Source organism: Dendropsophus ebraccatus, chromosome 9, assembly GCF_027789765.1.
Source record: "Dendropsophus ebraccatus isolate aDenEbr1 chromosome 9, aDenEbr1.pat, whole genome shotgun sequence".
Taxonomy (NCBI): domain Eukaryota; kingdom Metazoa; phylum Chordata; class Amphibia; order Anura; family Hylidae; genus Dendropsophus; species Dendropsophus ebraccatus.
This window is the reverse complement of record NC_091462.1, coordinates 117,291,239-117,318,954: the sequence shown is the minus strand read 5'-3', so window position 1 is coordinate 117,318,954 and position 27,716 is coordinate 117,291,239. Positions and strand designations below refer to the sequence as shown.

Sequence of the window (27,716 nt, the reverse complement as noted above, 5' to 3'; positions counted from 1 at the left end):
TGTTTCCCATCCTCTCCATTACTGTACAGTAACTTATATTATGACATATTCAGCTGTTTCTAAATGTTTGTTTCATTTATCTTACATCTTATTCAGAATTCAAAAATCATTACTTTTCGGCTGTGGAACCAAATGTCTGCATTTGAGTGATTTCTGATGGGAAAATTTGCTTTGTTTTAAGAGTAGATTTGGATTACAAGCACCATCCTGGAATGAATTATGCTCGTAATCCAAGGCACCACTGTAATGTCCTATTCCAAAAAGAGTCTTTTACAGGTTGTCCAACTACACTTTCCTAACTATAACTCCTCCCATATAATGGGAAAGAGATAGAGTTGGCTGAATTCCCGGCTAGAGTGTCCTGTGCACAGGGATAGGAAGTTAATTGCATGATGTAAATTAGTCATGAGGTTGAACTGAAGAAAGCAGAGCAGTTTGCATTAAAAAAAAAACAAAAGTACCCAAAAAGAGTAGTGAACTATTTACTATCATATGTTATTAGTGCTGCATTTTGTAGATGTGCTGGAGAGAATGTTGGTGTGAATGGGGTGTGTGAGTGGGGTCCCCTGCCTGGGGAAGATGCAAATTGATGATCGGATATGTAACAGAACGTAATGATATATTTATACAAGATATATTTTTGTGATGACTGTGTTTTCTTGTTAAAACATGTGACGGGGAAGGGACATGTAGTCCTAAGGGTTGGGGGGAGGGGGAAGTTGTGGGAGGGAAGGGGTGGAGGGGTTGGGGAGGGGTTTGTTGTAAAATTGAAAAATGTTTAATAAAAAATATCTGATTAAAAAAAAATTACTATCATATGTTCAGATGTAAAAAGAATTAATTATTGCTCCATTCCTTAAAGTGTCCAGAGTAGAAGCTTTGTTTTTCTGCCGATTCACTGTCTACAAATATTAACTGAAAAGGCTAAAGTTCAAGGGGAACTCCAGTAAAAAAATTTCAAGGCACTTGTAATCAGTGTCCATTAGATTACAGAGTACTCCTTTAACTTTTAAGAGTCACACAGCGGCCATATTAAAGTTTTCCCATAAACACCTGTAAACAAGAGTCTGGTGACTGCTATAGTGGTGACACGATAACATAACTGACTTCTGCCAGTGTAAGGCTATGTTCCCACTACGTGAGAGACCGGTCTTTCCGTGACTCAGCCGGGTCACGGAACGGCCGGTCTCTGCAAAGATCATTCCGGCCGGTACTTAAGTGATCTTTCAGGCCACAGTGTTCTGATGCGGCCAGAGCTGATCGCTTCATTGTGTGCACTGACAGGTCTTTCTGCGGCCGCAATTCACTGAATTGCGGCCGCAGAAAACTGACACGTCAGTTGTTTGCGGTGCCGTATGGGATCCCGTATACTATGTGTATACGCTCCGGACGGGATCACATTCCAGTAATGGCAGTGTTCCAACCGATGGCAACAACGGCCGTACTTTTACGTAGTGTGAACATAGCCTAAATCTGTATAGTGGCCTTTGATTAAGAAGTCTCTTTTTGTAGCTCCTTGCTCGTGACCACTTGCACTAAGCTGCTAACCTCCCGCCATGCTGTGGTTTCATTGTTATACAGGGGCAGAAACATCTCCACTGGGGTATAAACACAAAGGGGGGGGGGGATGCAGCTCCCCAGGGGTGAAAACACTGAGGCGGAGATGCAGCTTTCTAATAGTGTTTTGGCAAGCTTTTCTGGCACAGATTTTGATTGGTGCTTTTGTTGGTATGGGGGTTATGCTGCAAAATCACATGTTTTAGTGCAGTTTGTTTACCACCATATTGTTACCATATAAAAATCACATACATGGGGGCTAGGGTCGGCTTTTTTGGCATTTTCTATTTTTATACAGACACATATTCACACATATATATACACAAGCACACACATGCGGTACACACAAGCACATAGACACAGTCACATATACACATATGGACTTGAACATACAAACAGAAAGACACATACAAGTACATATACACAGGCACATATATACATACAGTCTCATATACACACACAGTCAGGCACATATATGCACATACAGTCATATATACACACAGTCAGGCATATATACACACACATTCGCACATATACACATACAGTCACATATGCACACACACAGGCACATAGATACACAAACATAATGATGTAGTGCACTGAGGTTCTTACCGAGTTCTCCTCCCCTCTCCTGTATGTTGTGTGGGCGGAGCTTCCTCCTGCTGGGCGACGGGACTGCCCAGTAACCCCCTGTATACTGTGCCTTGTGCAGCAGATCTCCCCCTCCTCCATCTGGAGCAGTGTAATGGGGTCCGGCTGTCAGCACTCACAGCACAGCCACTCCTGGCATGGTGAGTGCAGGGGAGGCTGGTGCCACCCCCCTCAAGGGCTGTGTGATCTGCCGCCTGAGGCAAAGTCTTCACTTTGCCTCATGACAGATACGGCCCTGTGTCCGTGCAGCTATTGCTAAATGATAATCGAGATGTGCAATAGTCTCAGTAAACAAGCACCGATCTAGCAGATACATTGTTAATTGCACCGCCATTGGCCCATGTAATACCGTAGGACCCTCAATACATAAAATAACTCAATAAATCAGATTCAAGCACTAGAGGAATTTTTTCTTAACTTTATGAAATCTCAAAATATAACTAATAAGTGTCCAAAGTGACCCTGATGATTACAAGGGGGGATGTGCAAGGGGGCATGTATAAGGGTGTGTGTGTGCAAGGAGGCGTGTACAAAGGGCGAGTACAAGGGGCGTGTACAAGGGGACATGTACAAGGGGGCATGTACAAGGGGAAATGTACAAGGGGGCATTTACAAGGATATGTACATATATATATATATATATATACTGGGGTCTGGGATAGATAGATGGATGAATATATCTATGGGAGTCTATGATATATATATATATATATATATATATATATATATATATATATATATTGGATTCTGGGATATGTATGTAACAACAGTTGGAAGAGACAGGAGAGTGAAGAAGTGTTAAGCTGTAAACTGAAGCAAGTGGAGTAGCGAGCGTCTTGAGGACCTTTTCCTATGTAGTGATGTACTCTGCATTGGAAAGTGTAGCTGGGTGCAATAGAAGAGAAGATCCTCGTACTCAAATTTACTGAACCAGCTTATGCCCTACAGTGTTGGGGTACACATCCTGTGAGGGTAGTACGAGGCCCCAGGTCCCTGTGCTGGGTTGAACAGACTTCCCAAATCTTTCAATGATAGCTGTGTTTTACGCAGTGGAACACATCGGCTAACTGTAGCTTTGTTCCAATGGGGTCACTGTCTAACATGATCCAGGTAACTGCCCTGTACTGTGTGGCTAGTATCCCTGGTATGGGGAGAGTGTTCCTCAGAGGACGTCCTTTGCTCCTGAAGGGGTCTAGCACTGCATGCATACTAGTGGTTGCTTGCTTAGAAGAAGAATAGGTAAGTCTCTGGTTCCCGGACAAAGGGTCCTGGCCAAAGCCAGGCCCTGGCCGGACTACAGCAGGAACTGTGTGCCCGAGGGAAAACTTTACACAGGTTGGTAATTGTGAGAAATTGATATATCTTCTATGATTCCGTACATAGAGAACAGGGAAAAGATATGAGAAATTTTTAAATTTTATTTTATTTTTTCTCTGTCCACTTTATATACAGGGGTGGGGAAAAGGGGGAAGGCAAATACAATTTTTTTTTTGTAAATAAAATTTGAAGGATTTAAAAAATGTTTAATATAAAAAATAATAATAATAATAATAATAATGCATATCCCCAATTCCCTCAAAGGAAAAGACAATTATTATATTACAGTTTACCAAGATTCTCCATTTGTACAAAACAACAACACATATAAGAATCTTACAGTCATCTTTATTTGTTTTTTTTAAACCATGTTGAGTTATTAGAAATTCTCATTGCTGCGCTTGTTACTGCCTCATTTATCTTACATATTGTACTAGGACACATGTACAGCAACCTGTCTGCTATAATCTATGTAACCTGATTATCCTATAACCTATAGCTAACCAGCTCTGACACCACTCCTATCTCAGTCTATAGGTGGGGAGCAACCAAATATCTTATATAACGCCAGGGATAGCTTGGAATTGCCAAGTATAAGTACCATGCACATTGCTGGAGCCGTGGACTGTGAAACCCACACAGTGATCCAGTAATAAATGCTGACATGATTAGAAGAAAACAGAGAAGTCATCAGAATATACGACACATAAAATACAATGTAGTTGAGAAGAAGAGACGCCACTGTCTGTGCCGCTTTCCGATGAGCCCTCAGCTGAGAATACCCTTCACTAGATAATGTCTTCTTCATGCGATATGTGTGTCTACAGAGCGACCAAACGATACAGACTGTGGAGGAGAGGACAATGACGAATGCAGAGTTGCTACTAAAGCCAAGAATAAAAGTGTAATACATAGTGTTTAAGTGAAAAGAAGCAATGGGGCAGGTGTAAGTGCACGATGTGGAGTTGTGGGGCGAGGTCCTTACAAAGGACCAGATCAGAGGGACAGTGCTGGAGAAAGCTACAACCTCAGAGACAGCAATGAGCCACGGAACCGCCACATCAATCGTCATCTTCAGTTTAGCGAAATAAGAGAACTTAAAATTCATAATCTTAACAAAGAAGTAAAAACAGAGCCAAGCAGTGAGCCATGAGTTAGATAGGGTCAGGAAAAGCATCAGAGCAAATACTACTGTGAATGCAAAGCCCTCTAAGACCAAGGGCCAAAGGAATCGAAAGAAGATGTAGCTTCCAAAACTGGAGCATAGTCCAAGGCTGGAGAGGCTGAAGGCCACCAGGATTTGGTCCACTGAACTTAGGTTTTGTCTCTTTAACCAGTCCTGGATATTCACAGCTAGTATAAAGACATTACCCAGTATAGAGACAAGGGTTAATATGGCGACCACCGACAGATAGAAGGCCAGAGGAGCCCCAATACTGAGGTTATTCTCATCCAATAAAACCATTGTTCCCGATCTCTTTGTCCTTGTTTTCCTTTGTAATCTGTGAGCGTGACAAAGTCCAGATGTTCGTCTGGTGTAGACGTTGTGTAAGGTGCTTGGTGTGTGATGTTTGAATAGATGCAAAAGGATTCCTATTATGTTTCAATTTGTTTAACCAATAGGATGGACAGGAAGAAGTACAGGAAGCAAAGTTACAAAGTTATCCATCAACTTCAACCTATAACCCTACTGTCCTGATCCAGAGGAAGGCAAAATCTCCTTCCCGACTCCACAATGGCGATCAGAACAAATGCCTGCATCAGCGGCTTATCACATGTCATCAGGGGCTGGCTGGCAAATTTTAGCCTGGGGGGCAAGCACACAGCACTGGCCCATGAGTAGCCGGCTAGCGGCCCATCCTTCAAGGGTGTATGGGTGTATATTGCACTGTATTGTTCTGTATGGGTGTATATTGTTCTGTAAGGGTGCGTATTGTTCTGTATGGGTGTGTATTGTTCTGTATGGGTGTATATTGTACTGTATGGGTGTATATTGTACTGTATTGTTCTGTATGGGTGTGTATTGTTCTGTATGGGTGTATATTGTACTGTATAGTTCTGTATGGGTGCATATTGTTCTGTATGGGTGTATATGGTTCTGTATGAGTGTGTATTGTTCTGTATGGGTGTATATTGTTCTGTATGAGTGTGTATTGTTCTGTATGGGTGTATATTGTTATGTATGAGTGTGTATTGTTCTGTATGGGTGTATATTGTACTGTATGGCTCTGTATGGGTGTATATTGTTCTGTATGGGTGTATATGCTACTGTATGGCTCTGTATGGGTGTGTATTGTACTGTATGGGTGTATATTGTACTGTATGGCTCTGTATGGGTGTATATTGTTCTGTATGGTTCTGTATGGGTGTATATTGTTCTGTATGGGTGTATATTGTTATGTATGAGTGTGTATTGTTCTGTATGGGTGTATATTGTACTGTATGGTTCTGTATGGGTGTATATTGTTCTGTATGGGTGTATATTGTTATGTATGAGTGTGTATTGTTCTGTATGGGTGTATATTGTACTGTATGGTTCTGTACAGGTGTATATTGTTCTGTATGGGTGTACTGTATATTGTACTGTATGGTTCTGTATGAGTGTGTATTGTACTGTATGGTTCTGTATAGGTGTATATTGTTCTGTATGGTTCTGTATGGGTGTATATTGTACTGTATGGTTCTGTATGGGTGTATATTGTTCTGTATGGTTCTGTATGGGTGTATATTGTACTGTATGGTTCTGTATGGGTGTATATTGCACTGTATGGTTCTGTGTGGGTGTATATTGTTCTGTATGGTTCTGTATAGGTGTATATTGTACTGTATGGTTCTGTATGGGTGTATATTGCACTGTATGGTTCTGTGTGGGTGTATATTGTTCTGTATGGCTCTGTATAGGTGTATATTGTTCTGTATGGTTCTGTATAGGTGTATATTGTTCTGTATGGTTCTGTATGGGTGTATATTGTTCTGTATGGTTCTGTATAGGTGTATATTGTTCTGTATGGTTCTGTATGGGTGTATATTGTTCTGTATGGTTCTGTATAGGTGTATATTGTTCTGTATGGTTCTGTATAGGTGTATATTGTTCTGTATAGGTGTATATTGTTCTGTACGGGTGTATATTGTTCTGTATGGGTGTATATTGTTCTGTATGGGTGTATATTGTTCTGTATGGTTCTGTACAGGTGTATATTGTTCTGTATGGGTGTATATTGTTCTGTATGGTTCTGTATAGGTGTATATTGTTCTGTATAGGTGTATATTGTTCTGTATGGTTCTGTATAGGTGTATATTGTTCTGTATAGGTGTATATTGTTCTGTATGGTTCTGTACAGGTGTATATTGTTCTGTATAGGTGTATATTGTTCTGTATGGGTGTATATTGTTCTGTATGGTTCTGTACAGGTGTATATTGTTCTGTATGGGTGTATATTGTTCTGTATGGTTCTGTATAGGTGTATATTGTTCTGTATAGGTGTATATTGTTCTGTATGGTTCTGTACAGGTGTATATTGTTCTGTATAGGTGTATATTGTTATGTATGGGTGTATATTGTTCTGTATGGTTCTGTACAGGTGTATATTGTTCTGTATAGGTGTATATTGTTCTGTATGGTTCTGTATAGGTGTATATTGTTCTGTATAGGTGTATATTGTTCTGTATGGTTCTGTACAGGTGTATATTGTTCTGTATAGGTGTATATTGTTCTGTATGGGTGTATATTGTTCTGTATGGTTCTGTACAGGTGTATATTGTTCTGTATGGGTGTATATTGTTCTGTATGGTTCTGTATAGGTGTATATTGTTCTGTATAGGTGTATATTGTTCTGTATGGTTCTGTACAGGTGTATATTGTTCTGTATAGGTGTATATTGTTATGTATGGGTGTATATTGTTCTGTATGGTTCTGTACAGGTGTATATTGTTCTGTATAGGTGTATATTGTTCTGTATGGTTCTGTATGGGTGTATATTGTACTGTATGGTTCTGTATGAGTGTATTTTGTTCTGTATAGGTTTATATTGTTCTGTATGGTTCTGTATAGGTGTATATTGTTCTGTATAGGTGTATATTGTTCTGTATGGTTCTGTATGGGTGTATATTGTACTGTATGGTTCTGTATGGGTGTATATTGTACTGTATGGGTGTATATTGTTCTGTATAGGTGTATATTGTTCTGTATAGGTGTATATTGTTCTGTATGGGTGTATATTGTTCTGTATAGGTGTATATTGTTCTGTATAGGTGTATATTGTTCTGTATGGTTCTGTATGGGTGTATATTGTACTGTATGGTTCTGTATGGGTGTATATTGTACTGTATGGTTCTGTATGAGTGTATTTTGTTCTGTACAGGTGTATATTGTTCTGTATAGGTGTATATTGTTCTGTATGGTTCTGTACAGGTGTATATTGTTCTGTACAGGTGTATATTGTTCTGTACAGGTGTATATTGTTCTGTACAGGTGTATATTGTTCTGTATAGGTGTATATTGTTCTGTATGGTTCTGTACAGGTGTATATTGTTCTGTACAGGTGTATATTGTTCTGTACAGGTGTATATTGTTCTGTACAGGTGTATATTGTTCTGTACAGGTGTATATTGTTCTGTATAGGTGTATATTGTTCTGTATGGTTCTGTACAGGTGTATATTGTTCTGTATAGGTGTATATTGTCCTGTATGGGTGTATATAGTTCTGTATGGGTGCCTTTTGTTCTGTATGGTTCAGTATGACCGTATATCATACCTCCCAACTTTGGCTGAGAGGAAAGAGGGACATGGACACGCCCCTAACCCCACCCAAAGACACGCCCCTAAACCCAAGACACGCCCCTAAATCGGTCATAAACACGATGTTTTAGTGAGTCTATCGCCATTTTCACGCTTCAAAATGGTGATTGACTCACCGAAACCTCGCGTTTGTGACTGTTTGCTGTGCTGCACTATTTGTTAATGCTTTGCACGTTGATGGAATAAACACTTCTTTTGCAATATAGAAGTTGGAGTGCCGTGAAGTATCCGTATGGTATAGACATCTATCTCTGGTGAAGATTTAATTTGCTGGCACCAACATCATGGCTTGTGCTGCTGACATTTGTTATCTATCTATCTATCTCCTATCTATCTATCTATCTATCTATCTATCTATCTATCTCCTATCTATATATCTATCTCCTATCTATCTATCTATCTATCTATCTATCTATCTCCTATCTATCTATCTATCTATCTATCTATCTATCTATCTCCTATCTATCTATCTATCTATCTATCTATCTCCTATCTATCTATCTATCTATCTATCTATCTATCTATCTATCTATCTCCTATCTATCTATCTATCTATCTATCTATCTATCTATCTATCTCCTATCTATCTATCTATCTATCTATCTATCTATCTATCTCCTATCTATCTATCTATCTCCTATCTATCTATCTATCTATCTATCTATCTATCTATCTATCTATCTATCTATCTCCTATCTATCTATCTATCTATCTATCTCCTATCTATCTATCTATCTCCTATCTATCTATCTCCTATCTATCTCCTATCTATCTATCTATCTATCTATCTATCTATCTATCTATCTATCTATCTCCTATCTATCTATCTATCTATCTCCTATCTATCTATCTCCTATCTATCTATCTATCTATCTATCTATCTATCTATCTATCTATCTATCTATCCATCTCCTATCTATCTCCTATCTATCTATCTATCTATCTATCTCCCTATCAATCATTTATCTATCTATCTATCTATCTATCTATCTCCTATCTATCTATCTATCTATCTATCTATCTATCTATCTATCTCCTATCTATCTATCTATCTATCTATCTATCTATCTATCTATCCATCTCCTATCTATCTCCTATCTATCTATCTATCTATCTATCTATCTATCTATCTATCTCCCTATCAATTATTTATCTATCTATCTATCTATCTATCTATCTATCTATCTCCCTATCAATCATTTATCTATCTATCTATCTATCTATCTATCTATCTATCTATCTATCTATCTATCTCCTATCTATCTATCTATCTATCTATCTCCTATCTATCTATCTATCTATCTATCTATCTATCTATCCATCTCCTATCTATCTCCTATCTATCTATCTATCTATCTATCTATCTATCTATCTATCTATCTATCTCCCTATCAATTATTTATCTATCTATCTAGCAATCATTTATTTATCTATCTATCTGATAGATAGATAGATAGATAGATAGATAGATAGATAGATAGATAGATAGATAGGAGATAGATAGATAAATAATTGATAAATATATGATAGATAGATAGATAGATAGATAGATAGGAGATAGATAGATAGATAGATAGATAGGAGATAGATAAATAGATAGATAGATAGATAGATAGATAGATAGATAGATAGATAGGAGATAGATAGATAGATAGATAGATAGATAGATAGATAGATAGATAGATAGGAGATAGATAGATAGGTGATAGATAGATAGATAGATAATAGATAGATAGGAGATAGATAGATAGATAGATAGATAGATAGATAGATAGATAGATAGATAGAAGATAGATAGATAGATAATAGATAGATAGGAGATAGATAGATAGATAGATAGATAGATAGATAGGAGATAGATAGATAGATAGATAGATAGATAGATAGGAGATAGATAGATAGATAGATAGATAGATAGATAGATAGGAGATAGATAGATAGGAGATAGATAGATAGATAGATAGATAGATAGATAGATAGATAGATAGGAGATAGATAGATAGGAGATAGATAGATAGATAGATAGATAGGAGATAGATAGATAGATAGATAGATAGATAGATAGATAGGAGATAGATAGATAGATAGATAGATAGATAGGAGATAGATAGATAGGAGATAGATAGATAGATAGATAGATAGATAGATAGATAGATAGATAGGAGATAGATAGATAGATAGATAGGAGATAGATAGATAGATAGATAGATAGATAGATAGATAGATAGATAGGAGATAGATAGATAGATAGATAGATAGATAGATAGATAGATAGATAGATGATAGATAGATAGATAGGAGATAGATAGATAGATAGATAGATAGATAGATAGATAGATAGATAGGAGATAGATAGATAGGAGATAGATAGATAGGAGATAGATAGGAGATAGATATATAGATAGATAGATAGATTAGGAGATAGATAGATAGATAGATAGATAGATAGATAGATAGATAGATAGGAGATAGATAGATAGGAGATAGATAGATAGATAGAGAGAGAGATAGATAGGAGATAGATAGATAGATAGATAGATAGATAGATAGATAGATAGATAGGAGATAGATAGATAGATAGATAGAGAGATAGAGAGATAGATAGATAGGAGATAGATAGATAGATTAGGAGATAGATAGATAGGAGATAGATAGATAGATAGATAGATAGATAGATAGATAGATAGATTAGGAGATAGATAGATAGGAGATAGATAGATAGATAGGAGATAGATAGATATATTAGGAGATAGATAGATAGGAGATAGATAGATAGATAGGAGATAGATAGATAGATAGATAGGAGATAGATAGATAGATAGATAGATAGATAGATAGATTAGGAGATAGATAGATAGGAGATAGATAGATAGGAGATAGATAGATAGATAGATAGATAGATAGATAGATAGATAGATGTGTACCATAAAAATAAAAAAGCATACTCCCATGGCAGCACAGCAGTGGCTTTCTCCCCAGTAGTGGCTATGTACACACCTCACACACAGCTCCCAGCCCCCGCAGCTCCTGTTTCCAGTCCCGCGGCCCCTGCACTCTCTTCTCTCCGGTCTGTCCCTGACATGTGACCTCATCAGCAGCGAGGAGAAGATGAATGCCAGTGCCGCGGGGCTGGAGATAAGAGCTTCAGGGGCTGGGCGGTATGTGAGCTGCCTGCTCAGGGCTTTGAAAGGGACAGAGCATGTGACCTGTCAGTGGCCACTGACTGATACTTAAGGCCGCAGCTGCTGAGTGTCAGATGGCCCTCAGTGTCAGTCAGTGGTCAGTGTGTGGCAGCAGCGGCACCCCCCCTCACCCCCCCCTCTCCTGCTTGTAACTGCGGCCCCCTACCCCTGGTCACTGCTGATCACTCTGCTCTGTGACTGCACCGCCTCCCCCCTCCGTCCCCGGCCAGAAAGCAGAGCAGTCAGACAGCAGAGAGATGAAGACCCCCCCTCCCCCAGCACTCCCATGATGAACACCTCCCCCCACCATCCCTCGTTTGATTAAAAATAAGAATAAGCACATACTCACTCTGTGCTTCAGCCGGCTCCAGCGTCTCCTTCTTCTCTCTGCTCTGCCGGTGACGTCACTCCCCTGCTCCGCGCGGGAAAGCAGGGGATGAGAGAGACCTCTAGTGACCGGAGGCAGAATGCAGCTTCCGGCCACTAGAGGAAGCTGTGCACAGCCCAGCATCTGCTCATCAGGCGCGCTCGCAATTAACCTCTTAAGGACATATGACGTACCGGTACGTCCTATGTCCTCACTTGCACTTCAAAGCGGGGCCGCGCGGCGGCCCCGCTTTGAAGTGGCGCGATCCCGGGTGCCGCGTGTAGCCCGGGACCGCCGCTATTAGCGGGCACGGTCTGATCGCCGTGCCCGCTAATTAGCTAATCGGAGGCAGCTGTCAAAGTTGACAGCTGCCTCCGATTACCGGAGGCAACGTTTCCCTGGTGTCTAGTGGGGGAGATCGCTCCTCCGGGACCTTGTCCCGGAGGAGCGATCTCCGTTACTGATGCTGGCCGGGGACGCGTCCAAGATGGCGCCGTCCTCGGCTCGGCACTCGTTTACTTCCGGCTGCAGCAGCCGAAAGCAAACGAGTGCCGATCTCATGGATCTCTGCAGCATATCTATGCTGCAGAGATCTCAATGAGAGATCACAGTGTATATACTAGAAGTCCCCCAGGGGGGCCTCTAGTATATGTGTAAAAAAAAAAAAAAAAGTGTTGTTACGGGTACAAACCCACACACCGTATACACAGCAGATACGCAGCAAAAACGCAGCAGATTTGAAGCAGATTTGGTGGTTCAGATTTGATGCTGTGTCCAGTTATTTAGATCTAATCTGCTGCGTGTTTGTTGCGTATTTGCTGCGTATTTGCTGCGTATCGCAGCAGTAAATAAGCTGCGTATACGGTGTGTGTGTTTATACCCTAATAGTAAAAAGCCCCCTCCCCTAATAAAAGTCTGAATCACCCCCCTTTTCCCAGGTTTTAAATAAAAGTAAACAAATAAACAAACATGTTTGCTATCGCCGCGTGCGTAATCGCCCGAACTATTAATTAATCACATTCCTGATCTCGTACGGTAAACGGCGTCAGCGCAAAAAAATCCCAAAGTGCATAATTGCGCATTTTTGGTCGCATCAAATCCAGAAAAAATGTAATAAAAAGCGATCAAAAAGACGTATATGGGCAATCAAGGTACCGATAGAAAGATCACATCATGGCGCAAAAAATGACACCTCGCACAGCCCCATAGACCAAAGGATAAAAGCGCTATAAGCCTGGGAATGGAGCCATTTTAAGAAACGTATATTGGTTAACAACGGTTTGAATTTTTTACAGGCCATCAGATACAATATAAGTTATACATGTTATATATCGTTTTAATCGTAACGACTTGAGGAACATGCATAACAAGTCAGTTTTACCCCAGGGTGAATGGGAAAAAACACATTTCCCCCAAATAAAAGAAATGCGTTTTTTTTTTCAATTTCACCACACTTTGAATTTTTTTCTGGTTTCGCAGTGTACTTTATGCAAAAATTCAGCCTGTAATTGCAAAGTACAATTAGTGACGCAAAAAATAAGGGGTCATGTGGGTTTCTAGGTGGAAAAATGCAAGTGCTATGACCTTTTAAACACAAGGAGGAAAAACCGAAAACGTAAAAACGAAAATGGGCCATGTCCTTAAAGGGTTAAAGGGCCAGGTACGTTTTGGGAAGCGGGACACTTGGGGCCCGTTCCGGGACAGCGGGACTTGACCCCGAAATCGGGACCGTCCCGCTAGATCCGGGACGGTTGGGAGGTATGCGTATATTGTTCTCTATGAGTGTGTATCATTCTGTGTGGGGGCACAGCAGTCTGAAGTGTGTGTGTGTGTGTGTGGGGGGGGGGGGGGGGGGGGGCAAAGCAGCCTGAAAGGGGGGGAGGGGCACAGCAGCCTGAAGGGGAGAACACAGCAGTCTGGGGGAAGGCTCACACAGCAGCCTTAGGAGGTACATATCAACTACAGGTGCAGAGGGGCAATGCAGCCTGTGGAAGAGGGTGCAGCTATAGGGGGTAAAGGGCAGCAGCTACAGGGGGTTGGGGGAACAGACGCTAGTGTGTGTGTGTTTGCCTCTGTCAGCCCAACCCAGCAGACAGCCCTCTCCTCTCTGTCCCGACCTCCCTCCTATCTCCTGCATTTATAGCTGCTGAGCAGAGAGCAGGACAGGAGGGGGATGGTCAGGGAGCAGGAGCCTGGAGCTGGAGGTTAGCAGCCAGCCTCCTCCTCTCCACACTGTGTAATACAGGAAGTCCCGGGCCAGGAGGAACATGGGACGGTACACAGGGGGCGGGGCTTAACGGGGGCGGGGAGCAGCTTCAGCTGCCACTGACATCACAGACCGCCCTGCAGCACAGGCAGAGAGGAGAGCGCTGGGGCGGTAAGCAGCCTCAGTGCGGCCCTGTAATGTACTGGGGAAGGCCGGCCTGGGGGGCAGATGCCACCCTGCCCCCCGGGCCAGCCCGCCCCTGCATGTCATCTAGTGTCCATATCTTGTAATATTATATTTATAGAGAAGCATCCAGGCCTCCCCTGTAATTATATAATGAATCAGCAATGACAGCATCATGCTGTAAGAAATATGATTATTGGCAATATTAATATTAATGCATAATAATCCATAGAATGGAAAGAAAAATAGCCAGTTGCACTCACCCAGGTTGTCTTCTACGGTTTATTTCACTTAAAAAAGCAAGGACATGGTGCGGACATGTAGTGAGCAAGTTCTCCATGAAAGGAGGGGTGACAGTCTGTCACCACTCCTTTCACTGAGCGCCTGCTCACTACATGTCCGCACCATGTCCTTGCTTTTTTAAGTGAAATAAACCGTAGAAGACAACCTGGGTGAGTGCAACTGGCTATTTTTCTTTCCATTCTACGGATTTGTGTAGCTGCACACAGTTAGCACCACCTGTTTGGGGCCAATTCCTGACTGACATACACTATTGGCTATACCCACACGCTATACCTATAGTGCCGCTAGTCCTCTCTATACACGTGCTTAATGCATAATAATACTGAAGAATAATAATGTTTCCACATAGGTTCTAGAGGACGGTCGGTGAAGATAGCTTACACAACAACAGGAATTCTATTATATACAGATACAAATGAACCCTGTAAAAAAGACAAGGAAACAAACAGAATAATAAATCTTGCTGAGATAGAACACAAAATAATTCATCCCAAATACAAAACAGTATATAAACCAATTATTAGAAATAGTCAATAATAACAAAGACAGTAACTAGCACACTCAAAGAACACAACACAAAATATACTACACTGTCTGAATTTATGCCACAAAACTCTTCAAAAGACACATATATCAAAACAATCATCCTGCAATGGAAAACCAAGTTAGAGTTACCAGGTCCGAATCGAGTTCCTGTGGTCCGGACTCCGGCCTTTGCTTCAGGAGACCCCCCAATTCTCTGCATCCTCCTTCCTAGAATACCCCTAAGGTCCTCCTAGGATGTCCTTCCTCCCTATTCTCCCAGTCACGGTTTCTTATAGTCCATATTTCCAGCCTCCCCTGATCTCCATCTGTCTCTTTGATCCCCGGGATATGCCGACTGACCGTTATAACTGTTGGCATTTCCAATACAGTTAGGAAACCCTTTGTTATCAGGAAATCTTTGACATATCCAGGCCTCCTGATATTTATCACTTCCCTGAACTCACTTGGAACTACATACAGACTTGGCACTCTAAACAACTTGACTTCCCATTGTTTACAAGTACACAATTATATACACTATATATATCACAATAATGTAATAACATAGCACATCCCATCTGTATGTATATCTTACAATGTGAGAGAGAGTTTCATAGTTTCACTGCTCTTACAGTAAAGAATAGAGTTCCATAGTGTTACAGTAAAGAATATAGAGCTCCATAGTGTTACTACTCTTACAATAAAGAATAAAGAGAGTGGCATAGTCTCACTGCTCTTACAGTAAAGAATATAGAGTTCTATAGTCTCACTGCTCTTACAGTAAAGAATATAGAGTTCTATAGTGTCACTGCTCTTACTGTAAAGAATATAGAGAGTTCCATAGTCTCACTGCTCTTACAGTAAAGAATCCCCATCTGTGCTGATGGTGAAACCTTCTTTCCTGTAGAAGTAGAGGATGCTTCCTTGTCTTGTTTACAGGTCTAGGTGTCACCCTCTTGCTCTTCCTATATACAATTGTCCGTTGCTGAACACAGTATATACCATGTGTGGTCTGAGCAGTAATTTGCAAAGAGGCAAAACTATATTCTCATCTTTAGCATCTCAGCCTCTTTTGATGCATCCCTTGATGTTACATTTCATTTTCAATTTCTCTGCCCAAGCCTTCAGCTTATCCAAATCCCTCTGTAATATGATAATATCCTCCTCTGTGGTGAGTACTTTACTCAGTATAGTATTACTTGCAAATATGGAAATTCTTCTCTGTAGCCCCTCTACAAGGTCATTAATAAACATATTAAAAAGTGGTCCCAATACTGACCCCTGCTGTACCCTACTAATAACTGTGACCCAATCTGTACCCCACTTGTTCCATCAGTGACCCTTCTGTTTCCTAGTCCCTAACCCTAGTCATGTCATCTGTTATAGGGGTTTCCTGTGTAAAAATATTTAGCAGATTGACCTTTTCCTCATCCCCCTCCACCATTAAAACATTTTCAGTTTAAGTTTTTTATTACTTATGTAGGTGGAGATGACAGAGAATACTCGTTGGAACTTACTATTCACTCGAGTATCGCGGTACTCAAAAATATCGTTTAACCTTAAAGGGGAACTATTAGCAGGTTTCACGAACCTTCTGATAGCCCCCATTTGCCCACAGGGTACCAAGGAGGAAGTTCTTCTACCTTCCTCCTCTGCGCCATTTCTCTGGGGGCAGGGCAGTGCTCCTAATTAGTGATGTTCGAACAGTGAAATGGCTGTATCCCAGTTTTCCAGGCGTTCCTTACAATGTATCCACCCGCTGCACGGAGCCGGCAGACAGCGGGAGTCAGCCGCCGAGATTTCTGATTCATAGGAACCAGAAATCCGGCGGGTTCGCTCATCTCTAATGAAGAGATTGATTTAAAAAAAAAAAAATTTCAGCAATGTAAACTGACCACTCAGGAAAAATTTGACCACCAACTCCTCTGTACCAAAGATTGATTCATCTAACAGATGTTGAGATTATTTATTTTTTAAATTATTCAGCAATGTAAACTGACCAAAATGGGCTTTTTAGCCACTCAGGAAAAATTTGACCACCAACTCCTCTGTACCAAAGATTGATTCATCTAACACATGTTGAGATTGATTTTAAAAAAATTATTCAGCAATGTAAACTGACCAAAATGGGCTTTTTAGCCACTCAGGAAAAATTGGTACCATTGGTGGGAGAAGAGCCCAGTGGGAATGTAGTGTAGTGGAAATGTGTATTTCACATTTACCAGAAGACATGCTACAGTTTACTAGTCAGTGACATCGGCAATCGGGGCAACAAAATGGTCATTGATTCACGCTTGATTCATTTTTATAAATATCAAACGATTCACATTTTCATTGGATAGACGGATAAGTTTGTCAGTTATTACCCAGCCAGCTGTGCTGAATGTGCGCTCCAAGATAACACTGGCTGCTGGGCAAGATAACACTTCTATGGCGTGTCGAGCAAGCTCAGGCCATTCATCCAGTTTGGACACCCAGACGTTGAATGGGTCAGGACCAAGTCTAAAAACATTGATGTTAAGGCGCAGATAGTCATGAACCATGGTCTTCAGATGGTCTCTGTGTGTCATAATGCTGCCCTTCCTTGCCGGCGATGGTGAGGTGGTAAAAACTGATTGCCAAATGTCACCCAGTAGGGTTCTGCAACACTGCCTGCTGCTGTGGCTACTTGTGATTCTACTGCTGCCGTGTTGCTGACGCTGTTCCACCGTGACATTACAATGGGAAGACCCAAAAGATGTTTTGAGTTGGTCAGTGAGAACTGTCTCAAAATCCTGCATTCTGCAATCAATTTCTGTGTGTGGAAGGGAATTGCTCACTTTGTTCTTGTAACGTGGATCAAGGAGGGTTGACACCCAGTAATCGCTGTTCATTTTTATTGCCTAGATGCGTGGATCATGTTGGAAGTAATGTAGCATCCAAGTACTCATGTGTGAGATGCTACCGGAATCTCCCAAGCCTCAGGGTCTAGGGGCACCAACAGGATCTTCCTCCTCCTCCTCCTGTAATCTGTGGCAACCTCATACCAGTAAAGGGGAGTCAATACAGATGGTGTCCACCCCTGCCTCCTCATCCTCCTCCACTTCTTCCTCCGCATTGGCACCAGAGGCCTGGCTAGCCTCATGCACTCTACCGTGGGATCTGTACTGCCGTCCTGCACCTGCCCTCAACCAAAAACCAGTGCCTAAAGGAGACCTATACAATTGTGAAACAGTTGGTTCCTCTACATCCTCCGGTGAGTAAGGTTAAATGTCTGCCTCCTCCTACTCTTTCTCCTCATCCTTCTCCTCCATCACTGCTGAGACCTGCTGCCGCAGAGTGCCTTACGCTTGCTCCAGTAAAAATATCACCAAAACGGTGATGCTGATAAGGGCATTGTCTTGACTGACCATTTTGGTGGCCTCTTCAAAACTGGCAAGGATGGTGCACAGATCTTTCACCTGTCTCCACTTTCTATGAGGGAACACCCCGAGGTCCGTACAACTGCTAGGCAGGCCATGCGACATTTCATACTGCATAATGGCATTACACTGCTGCCACAACCGCTGGAGCAGGTGGAGAGTGGAATTCCAGCGTGTTGCCACATCACAGATGAGACAGTTGACAGGGAGGCCCAGATCCCTTTACAACAATGCCAGGAGTGCCGAAGCAGGGAATTATGGAAGTGCGAGTGAAGACCTCGAGCCTTCTTCAGGAGCCGTCAACACCAGTGTAGCACTTAAGAAATTTCTGCACAACAAAGTTCATGACTTGTGCCAGACAAGCACGTACGTAAGTCTGGCGATCTTAAGGGCAGCAAGGAGATTGCTCCCGTTGTCGCACACCACCCTACCTGGTGTCAGGTTCTTAGCACCCAGCCAGTGGTCAGTCTGATTGCGCAGAGCCCTTCACAACTCTTGACCTGTGTGTTGACAATCTCCAAGACAAATTAATTTAAAAACGGCCTGGTTTCTCTTAGCACGTGATGCTACCTGTCGAGGTTGGGAATCCTAGCTGTGCACCATCCCAGCAGTTTTGGAGACTTGCGACGAAGACCCAGAGGCACCAGAGGTAGTGTCAGCCACCAAAGCCACCCAGTTAGCAGTCAGGGATATGTAACTACCTTGACCGCGCTTACTGGTCAAGGTGTCTGTAGTCAGATGGACCTTGGTGGACATAGATGTAGCCAACGTGCTTGAAATATTTTCTGCAATGTGCTGTGCCAGGGCACAGACAGGGTTTTCTTGCACAGAAATGCCTGCTAGGCATTTAATACTGGGGAGATGCCAGGGCCAGAACATGGTGGAAGCCATCTGTGTCCACCAGGCAGAAAGGCAACATTTCCAAAGCTAACATCCTGGCAATGCAGACATTAATTTTTTTGGCTTTGGGATGGTTGGGGTGAAAGAGTTTCTTATGCTCTTACACCTGGTAAGCAGAAGGCTGGCTGCTGGACTGGCAGCTGTACGGCATGCAGGTCACACTGGTGGTAGGAGAAGTGTCAGCTGTGTTGGTGGCGGTGGGGAGCGCCAACAGTATCTTTGAGTGGAGATGGTGCTTGGTTGTGCTGCAGCGGCAAATCAGCAGAAGAGGGCCGCTTTGGCTTGGAAGTGGAGAAGGAGGCAGCAGATGTCACGGTGCTTGGAAGCCCAGGACCTGTGTGGCCTTTTTTCTCCAAGCAACTATTCCACAGCAATTCATGCTTTCCTTGCATGTGCCTGTTCATGCTCGTGGCACTTAAACACTTTTATATTTTCCTCTACTGACGTGTTGCCGGCAAATACGACATATAACCTCAGTCGGAGAATCAAAGGCTTGATCAAAAAAGGTTAAGGCTTCACAGGTTTGGGTCTCCAAAGACCACGTTGGATCCGCAATATCATACGACATATAACCTCAGCCGGAGAATCAAAGGCTTGATCAAAAAAGGTTAAGGCTTTACAGGTTTGGGTCTCCAAAGACCACGGGTGGATCCTCAATATCATCATCAACATCATCATAGTCATGACAGGTGACTTCCTCTATCTGACAATCTAAATCCTCAAACTGCCGGCTAGAAGCCACAGGCACTTTCAGGCATTGCTAACCGCTTGGTTTTTCTGATGACAAACCAGCTTATCCTCCTCTGAGGGCATTAGCAATTGGGCGTCAGAGCAGACATAATCATCCTCTTTGTCCTCTAGATCTATAAAACCTCCTTCTGACCCCAACTGCATTGTGTGGTCAAAGAGCTCTTCAGAATCTGGATTATTTTCAGTGGGCTGTGTATTGGGTATTACCCATGTTTGCTTCAAGTTGGACTGACGATGATGATGACATTTGTGGCCGTGACTGAGAGGAAGAGGAGGTCAAAGCGCTTGATTCAGGGTCCAATAACCCCCGAAGAACAGATTGACAACACTGTTCATTAATAAGGCCCACAGGAAACCTACCAAGAGAGGACAGGCTTGACGGTCCTGCTACTGACGATGTTCTCGCTTGTATGTTGGCCGGAGCATTGGAAGCAGTGCCCTGTGCACTACCTCTATCTCCCCTTCCTACACCTGATATTGCTCGCCTACCACCTCTGGTTCTCACCATGTTCACAGGATAGATATGAAATCTTAGATAGAAGATACAAAAAAAAAAAAAAAAATCAACAGATCTACACACTCTCGATAACTCTACGTACACAAATCAGATGTACGATTAATTACTGGGTATAATAGATAACAAAATACAGAATACTTGACAACGAACAGAGAACGTATGCCAGCTGATAGGAATACAGCTGTAATCACAGAAAAAATCCACGTACACAAATCAGATTTATAATTTATTACTGTGTATAACAGATGTGAAGCATTCCGTTTTTTTTTTTAATGACGGACAATGAATGTATGTCAGCTGATAGGAATACCGCTGTAATCACTGAGCAAATCCACATACACAAATGAGATGTACGTTTAATTACTGTATAACAGATGTCAAGTATTTCGTATTTTTGGTGACAGACAGAGGACGTTTTTGAGCTGATAGGAATACAGATGTAATCACTGAACAAATCCACGTACACAAATCAGATGTACGATTAATTACTGGGTATAACAGATGTGGACAGACCAAAATACACTTTTGGGCACTATGTATGATGTGGCAAATCCAATATGCAGCCTGCAATCCCAAAGATACGAAATGCTTGTTGCAAAAATGCTAGCCTTGCTAAATACCCCACCAATCTCACTAAATTGGCAACATGAAATGAAACAAGGAGATACTGAGAGAACACTCTATCCAGCACTGTGAGTGAGCAGAAAATGGCGTCCGGAATGTAGCACAGTGACTTTTATATGAGATGGTCATGTGATTTTAGCAGTCAATGAGACCCCTACACCTCAGCAATGATGTCTCTGACACTTCTATGTGCTCTGCACTGATTGGTTGGCCAAAAGGCTCTCGAACGCTAACTCGAACGCTAACTTGAACAAACAGCAATATGTTAGGTTCGGTTTGAGTTCGAGAAAATCGAGATGTTCAACTCGAACCTGACTTTTCTCAAACAGTTCCGGACTGTGGATTACACTGCCAACATCACAGGAAAGATGCCGAGGATGAAGGTAAGAAACATAGCTTCCTCTTCTGTGCCCCATGGGCAGTAGGGGCATAGTTGCCCTTTAATAATTTCAGTAAGGAGCATAGTAGTAGATAGGGTGTAATTATTTTATAGAGGCTAGTCTGTACTATAGTATATATACTATATCTGAACTGCCTGAACAATTTAGTGAGCTGAACTATTGTGATTATAGTGATGCCATTAGTTTAGGTCATCAGACCACAGGATTTGTGGCATCATATGGGCATCATAAATGGCCCGTATTATAGTAGTGTAATTTTGGCCTCTGTCTTCATCATTAGAGATAAGCGAGCCGAGACTCCACAACACAGATTTGTTCCGAACTTTGCAACAAGTCATAGGCCTGATAGTAGATAGAGTTATAGGACTGATAGGAGATGGAGTCATGTGACTAGTAGGAGATCGAATTAATTAACAGCTATGCTGATCAGCTGTCACTGCACCACACAGTGAACAAAGGGAATAGCAATCCTGGAGGTGATGATATGGTGACATGGTAAATGGTGATATGGTAGAACCTCCCTGCTAAGTAATCCATACACTGTTTAAGAGGCCTAATAAGAACTAAGGCAAAGGGCAAAGGTCACATCAAACATTCATCTAACTTTTCTATTTATTCACACTGCGCAAATCTGTGGTAGCAAGATAATGGCTATATTATCCCACACACTGTATACAGCCGTATAACGGATAAAGAATTGTTTTTACAACAATAGAAATAAAGGGCTGGTCATCGACTTCCCTGGACGCACACTGCGCAAATCTGTAGTAGCAAGATAAAAGCTAATATCCCACACACACTGTATACAGCTGTATACACTATCAGTGGGTATACACACTGGGGGAGATTTATCAAAGGGTGTAAAATTTAGACTGGTGCAAACTACCCAGAGTAACCAATCACAGCTCAGCTTTAGGCAGTGCTGAAAGGAAAGAGGAACTGTGATTGGTTGCTGTGGGCAGTTTGCACCAGTCTAAATTTTACACCCTTTGATAAATCTTCCCCACTGTGTATACACATTTCCTGCGTCACAACATCTTGTAAATCTCTGTCTTTCTATAGTTTTAGCCATAACAAGGGCTTTTGAGGGTCCCTTCCTACCTAAATTCACCTAAAACCTTCCTCTCCCTGCTTTACAGTCTGTCCCTCTCTAGCTCTAACCAGCAAATGACACAAATCTCAAATCACTATTCTTTTATTCAGGAGGTGACGTAGTTTAGCCAGCCAACCACAGTTAGAGGTTTTTTTTAAGTCCTGCCTATTCCTAGTGACTGTCCCTACCCCCTGCATGTTTATTGGCTGGAAAAAAGCGCCAGGGGAAGTGGGAGGACGAATCAAATTTTTACTGCGTTTTGGCTCGAATATTCGACTGCAGTCGAATACCTCGAATGACGTACTATTTAATCGAATAGCTGTTTGAACAATTTAGTATTCGCTCATCTTTAGACAGCGGGTATTATGGACATCAGACAGTGAGTGACAGTGGAGGGTGGATGGAGCACCTGGCCGCTGCTACAACACCCAGTTGGACACAGCGGTGAGTATGAGGACACTTTGCATTATAATAATTAATGCATTTCCTGTCTTGCATTTTTTCCTACCTGCCTTAAACATTTGCACAGTGCTCCTCATGTAACGTGTAGTATCTGTCAGAAGACTAAATTACTCAACGTACACCAAAGAAAGGCTTACTTTATCTCAGCCCTCAGAGTTTGCATATATGAAAAGCGAAGCATTGGTGGAATAATCCAGAACTATAACCCAATAACCCAGTGCTGCTGAACACCAGAGCAGGAAGATTCTATAATCCCGATGGGCCCTTTGCTATAAGTTTCTGTTTTTATTCTTCCTTTGTTTGAGATGCAAAGTTAAAGATCGGCCTCTTCTACAACTCAAGTACCAGGTGCAGTCAGGTAGACATTGAGCAGTCGTGAAGATGACTTGGGACCACTTATTCCTGTAAGTCTGGACTTTCTTATAACTCTTAAAAAGAATAAGAATAATATGGGGCCTCTTCTTGCTGTACCGCTTATTGAAGTCTTTATTAGCTTGTCCTCCAGTATCTTTATGATGATTTGTGTTTTTCGTGCTGGTTTCCGATGGACAAATATTGGTCCATTCTACATGATCCTGATATCTCTAAATGTTTCCAATGTGTTCTACATCATATTTTCATCAGCCTACCTGTTTGACGGCATCCTATGGCCATCTCTGTACAGTGTAGTGTCTGTGTTTTATTTCCTCTCCTATATGACGGTGTATAGCATTACATCCAGTGTCTGGCTCAATGCCGTTCTTTGCTTCTTCTATTTTATGAAGATCGTACCTTCCCGGCCTGGGGTTCTCATGAACATAAAGAATAAAATTAGTGCCGTTGTCTGCAAGTTGATAGTGATGGTGGAAATTGTATGTGTTGGTGGCAGCTTCCTATCGGTACTTACTCCACTTCCAAACGCATTGGAAAGAAACTCATCTAGGAACGTTACCGAAACACTGGAAGAAACCAGAAGACCACCACTGAAACTAACCAATGTCCTCATGATACTGAACGGTCTGCCCCTCATTGTAGTCATAGTGACGACTGTCACCAGTGCTTGGTTCCTCAAAGTGTATGACCACCAGATGAAGAAGAATGATGGGACGTTAGTCAACGCCAACGTGAAGGACTATCGAAGTGCTATCCAGACAATGATAGGTTTTCTGTTCTTCTATGGTTTTCTTTTTCTTGTTGCACTTATTAATACATTAGACATATTTGCTGACAAGAGTGTAGGATTCTGGGTATGTGCAATGTCACTGCTCTTATTTCCCACAGGGCAATCTGTTCTCCTTATCTTTGGTAATGCAAAATTTAAGCAGGTCATGAGGAAGCTATTCACTTGTAGGAAATTGGGAGAGTGATACTATTTAAAGGACAACTCCGGCCAAAAAATATTTTTTAATCTGTTATTACATAAGCAAAGTTAGGCTATGTTCACACAACGTCAAAAATATTGCAAAGGGGGGCGATTTTCATATTTAAAAAAAACGTCAGTTTTTGCCGCAATTTAACTGACTGCAATGGCAATGCATTGAAGTCAATGGGAAGATGGACGTCCAATGCACACAGTGTATTGAAAAACAGACGTTTTGCCGCGGACGTCAAAATAATGAACATGATCATTATTTTCTGACGTTTTTTGCAAACAGCGAACGTTTTTTATTAGTAGTTCACACACAGTTTTACTTTTGCACCGTTCTTTCTCCATTTTTACTATTAAACTTAATGGACTTTTCAATTCAGCCACATCCAAAGTCCAATTAGTAATCCTAAACTAGAATATTGTGCAAACACCAGTCATTGCACTAAGGGGAGGCCAGACAGCTAAATAACGTCCGTTATTTTAGACTCAAAATAACGGATGTCTTTTTAAATGGACCTGAAAAAACGTTGTGTTAACATAGCCTTAGACAAATTTAGTGCTATTTTCCTCAATTTACTAGATCAGACAGGCTTAAATTTCTTTAAAAAAAAGTGACGTCACGACTCCCTCGTCTACACCTACAGGGTCCAGCAGGGAGCGCAGTATATGTAGACATTACATGTAAGGGCCGTTGCTGTGCTTTTTGCTCAAAATTCAGTTACAGTTTATTGGACCCAAGACCCAAAGTTCCAGCTCTTACTGGCAAGGCCTCCCTATAACATTGGCTATAGGCAAAAACTGTTCTGCGTCTGCTCAAATCTAAAGGGGGAAGGTAAAGGTTCATTCTGAAAGGTTCAAGAAGGGGTGTAGAGAAAGTGAAACCACTGCATTGGATATCCATCGAATCCAACGAATGCACCCCCCCCCCCCAGGACAGGTGTTACCTATACCTTGGTTTTGTGTACTTCTCTGTCTAAAGCCCCTTACATTACATGTGTCGATCTCCGGGAGTAAGTGCCGATCTGTCAGGTCAGCGCTCGCTTGCTCCTTATTCCCCACTCACTGCTGTCGCTATTATATGCGCCGAGCGGGTAAGTGCGAGGGGGCACGGGTACATACGGGGGTGGGGGTGCTTCGTGTAATAGGGCCATTGGTATGTGTAATCTCTTGCGTTGCCTTTATAACTGCAGTAAACTAAGTTTTTTTTGCTTTTTGGTATCCCATAAATACAATACAGCACTAATCACATCTAGAATACTGTGACTACTTCTGGAGATCTCACTACAGAAAGAGAGGTGTGAGGCATAAAACATATCAGGGAAGACTTAAGGATCTTAACCTGTACAGTGATCCCTCAACGTACGATATTAATTGGTTCCAGGACGACCATTGTATGTTGAGACCAAAATTCTATGAATCACTACTAGACAGCCAACCAGTGCATGCATTTCAGTAATACTGGAAGTTTACCAGTAAAATGGCCAGTTTCATTGGTTGATCATCTAGTTTTTTACATGTCCTGCAGATCCTGACTGTCTGTAGCCCTGTATGTTGTATGTTGAGTCTGGTCTCAAATTACGATGGTCCAGAAAGGACCATTGTATGTTGAAAATATTGTCTCCTGGGGCCATTGTAAGTTGTAAGTTGAGGAATCACTATATAGTCTGAAGAAAATAAGGGAAGCATGGGACCTAATTAAAATCTTTATATATATATATATATATATATATATATATATATATATATATATCAGGAGGAAGAAGGGAAAAGAGGGCATAATGGAAACCTTTATATATGTCACAGGAGGAAGAAGGGAAAGGGAGGACATGATGGAAACCTTTATATATGTTACAGGAGGGAAGAAGGGAAAGGAGGCACATGATGGAAACCTTTATATATGTCACAGGAGGAAGAAGGGAAAGGGAGGACATGATGGAAACCTTTATATATGTTACAGGAGGAAGAAGGGAAAGGGAGGACATGATGGAAACCTTTATATATGTTACAGGAGGGAAGAAGGGAAAGGAGGCACATGATGGAAACCTTTATATATGTTACAGGAGGAAGAAGGGAAAGGGAGGACATGATGGAAACCTTTATATATGTTACAGGAGGGAAGAAGGGAAAGGAGGCACATGATGGAAACCTTTATATATGTTACAGGAGGAAGAAGGGAAAGGGAGGACATGATGGAAACCTTTATATATGTTACAGGAGGGAAGAAGGGAAAGGAGGCACATGATGGAAACCTTTATATATGTTACAGGGGGAAGAAGGGAAAGGGAGGACATGATGGAAACCTTTATATATGTTACAGGAGGAAGAAGGGAAAGGAAGGACATGATGGAAACCTTTATATATGTTACAGGGGGAAGAATGGAAAGGGGGGACAAGATGGAAACCTTTATATATGTTACAGGAGGAAGAAGGGAAAGGGGACATGATGGAAACCTTTATATATGTTACAGGAGGAAGAAGGGAAAGGGGACATGATGGAAACCTTTATATATGTTACAGGAGGAAGAAGGGAAAGGGGACATGATGGAAACCTTTATATATGTTACAGGGTGCTTTGCATTGCACCTTTACATAAATCCGTGGAGTATCGGGGCTGCGGGGACATTTTAAGCTCAGCGCAAAAAACGCCAGACTTAATAAATGTCCCCGATTGTTTTTCTTCTAATAGTTAAAAACATAGAAACAGAAAATTGGCGACAGAAAAAGACATCTTAGGATAGATATATTTATATACCAGACAGGTTACATTCAGTTATTGTGGAATTACCAACCACATCTGCTGGAAGTTTATCTACCACTCTCTGTCAGGAATGTGCAGTAGCCTGGTGTGAACTGGGCCTGGTTTTTGCTTTTGTGTGACACACCCGATTGCTTCTCAGCATCTGGCAATGCAGGGGTTACTCAGAGCTCTGCAAGACTTGATTACTGCAGCTGAGCAATTAGGGCTTACTGTCCTGTCTTGTCCCTACCTCCCCTGTCCTGACTCTCTCAGTAAAGTTATACTTTCTTTTGTTGTTTCTGATCTTTCCATTCCCTTTGTGACATTTAGAAAATGGGGTATAGGGAAGAGTGCCAGGGAGGCCAGTCCTGATCTGGCACAGCCCAACAAGTTT

At 41.6% G+C, this 27,716-nt stretch overlaps 1 protein-coding gene across 1 annotated transcript; it reads right to left on the bottom strand.

Moving 5' to 3' along the window:
* Positions 1–4,051: 4,051 nt before the first annotated feature.
* Positions 4,052–4,990, bottom strand: LOC138801898 (taste receptor type 2 member 7-like). The gene has a single exon (XM_069984993.1). It carries the CDS (start codon positions 4,988–4,990, stop codon positions 4,052–4,054), a length of 939 nt encoding a protein of 312 aa, XP_069841094.1.
* Between the last annotated feature and the right edge of the window lie 22,726 nt (positions 4,991–27,716).

Excerpts from the sequence above, each read along its gene's own strand:
- LOC138801898 (XM_069984993.1), bottom strand. The coding sequence starts at position 4,990 with ATGGTTTTATTGGATGAGAATAACCTCAGTATTGGGGCTCCTCTGGCC.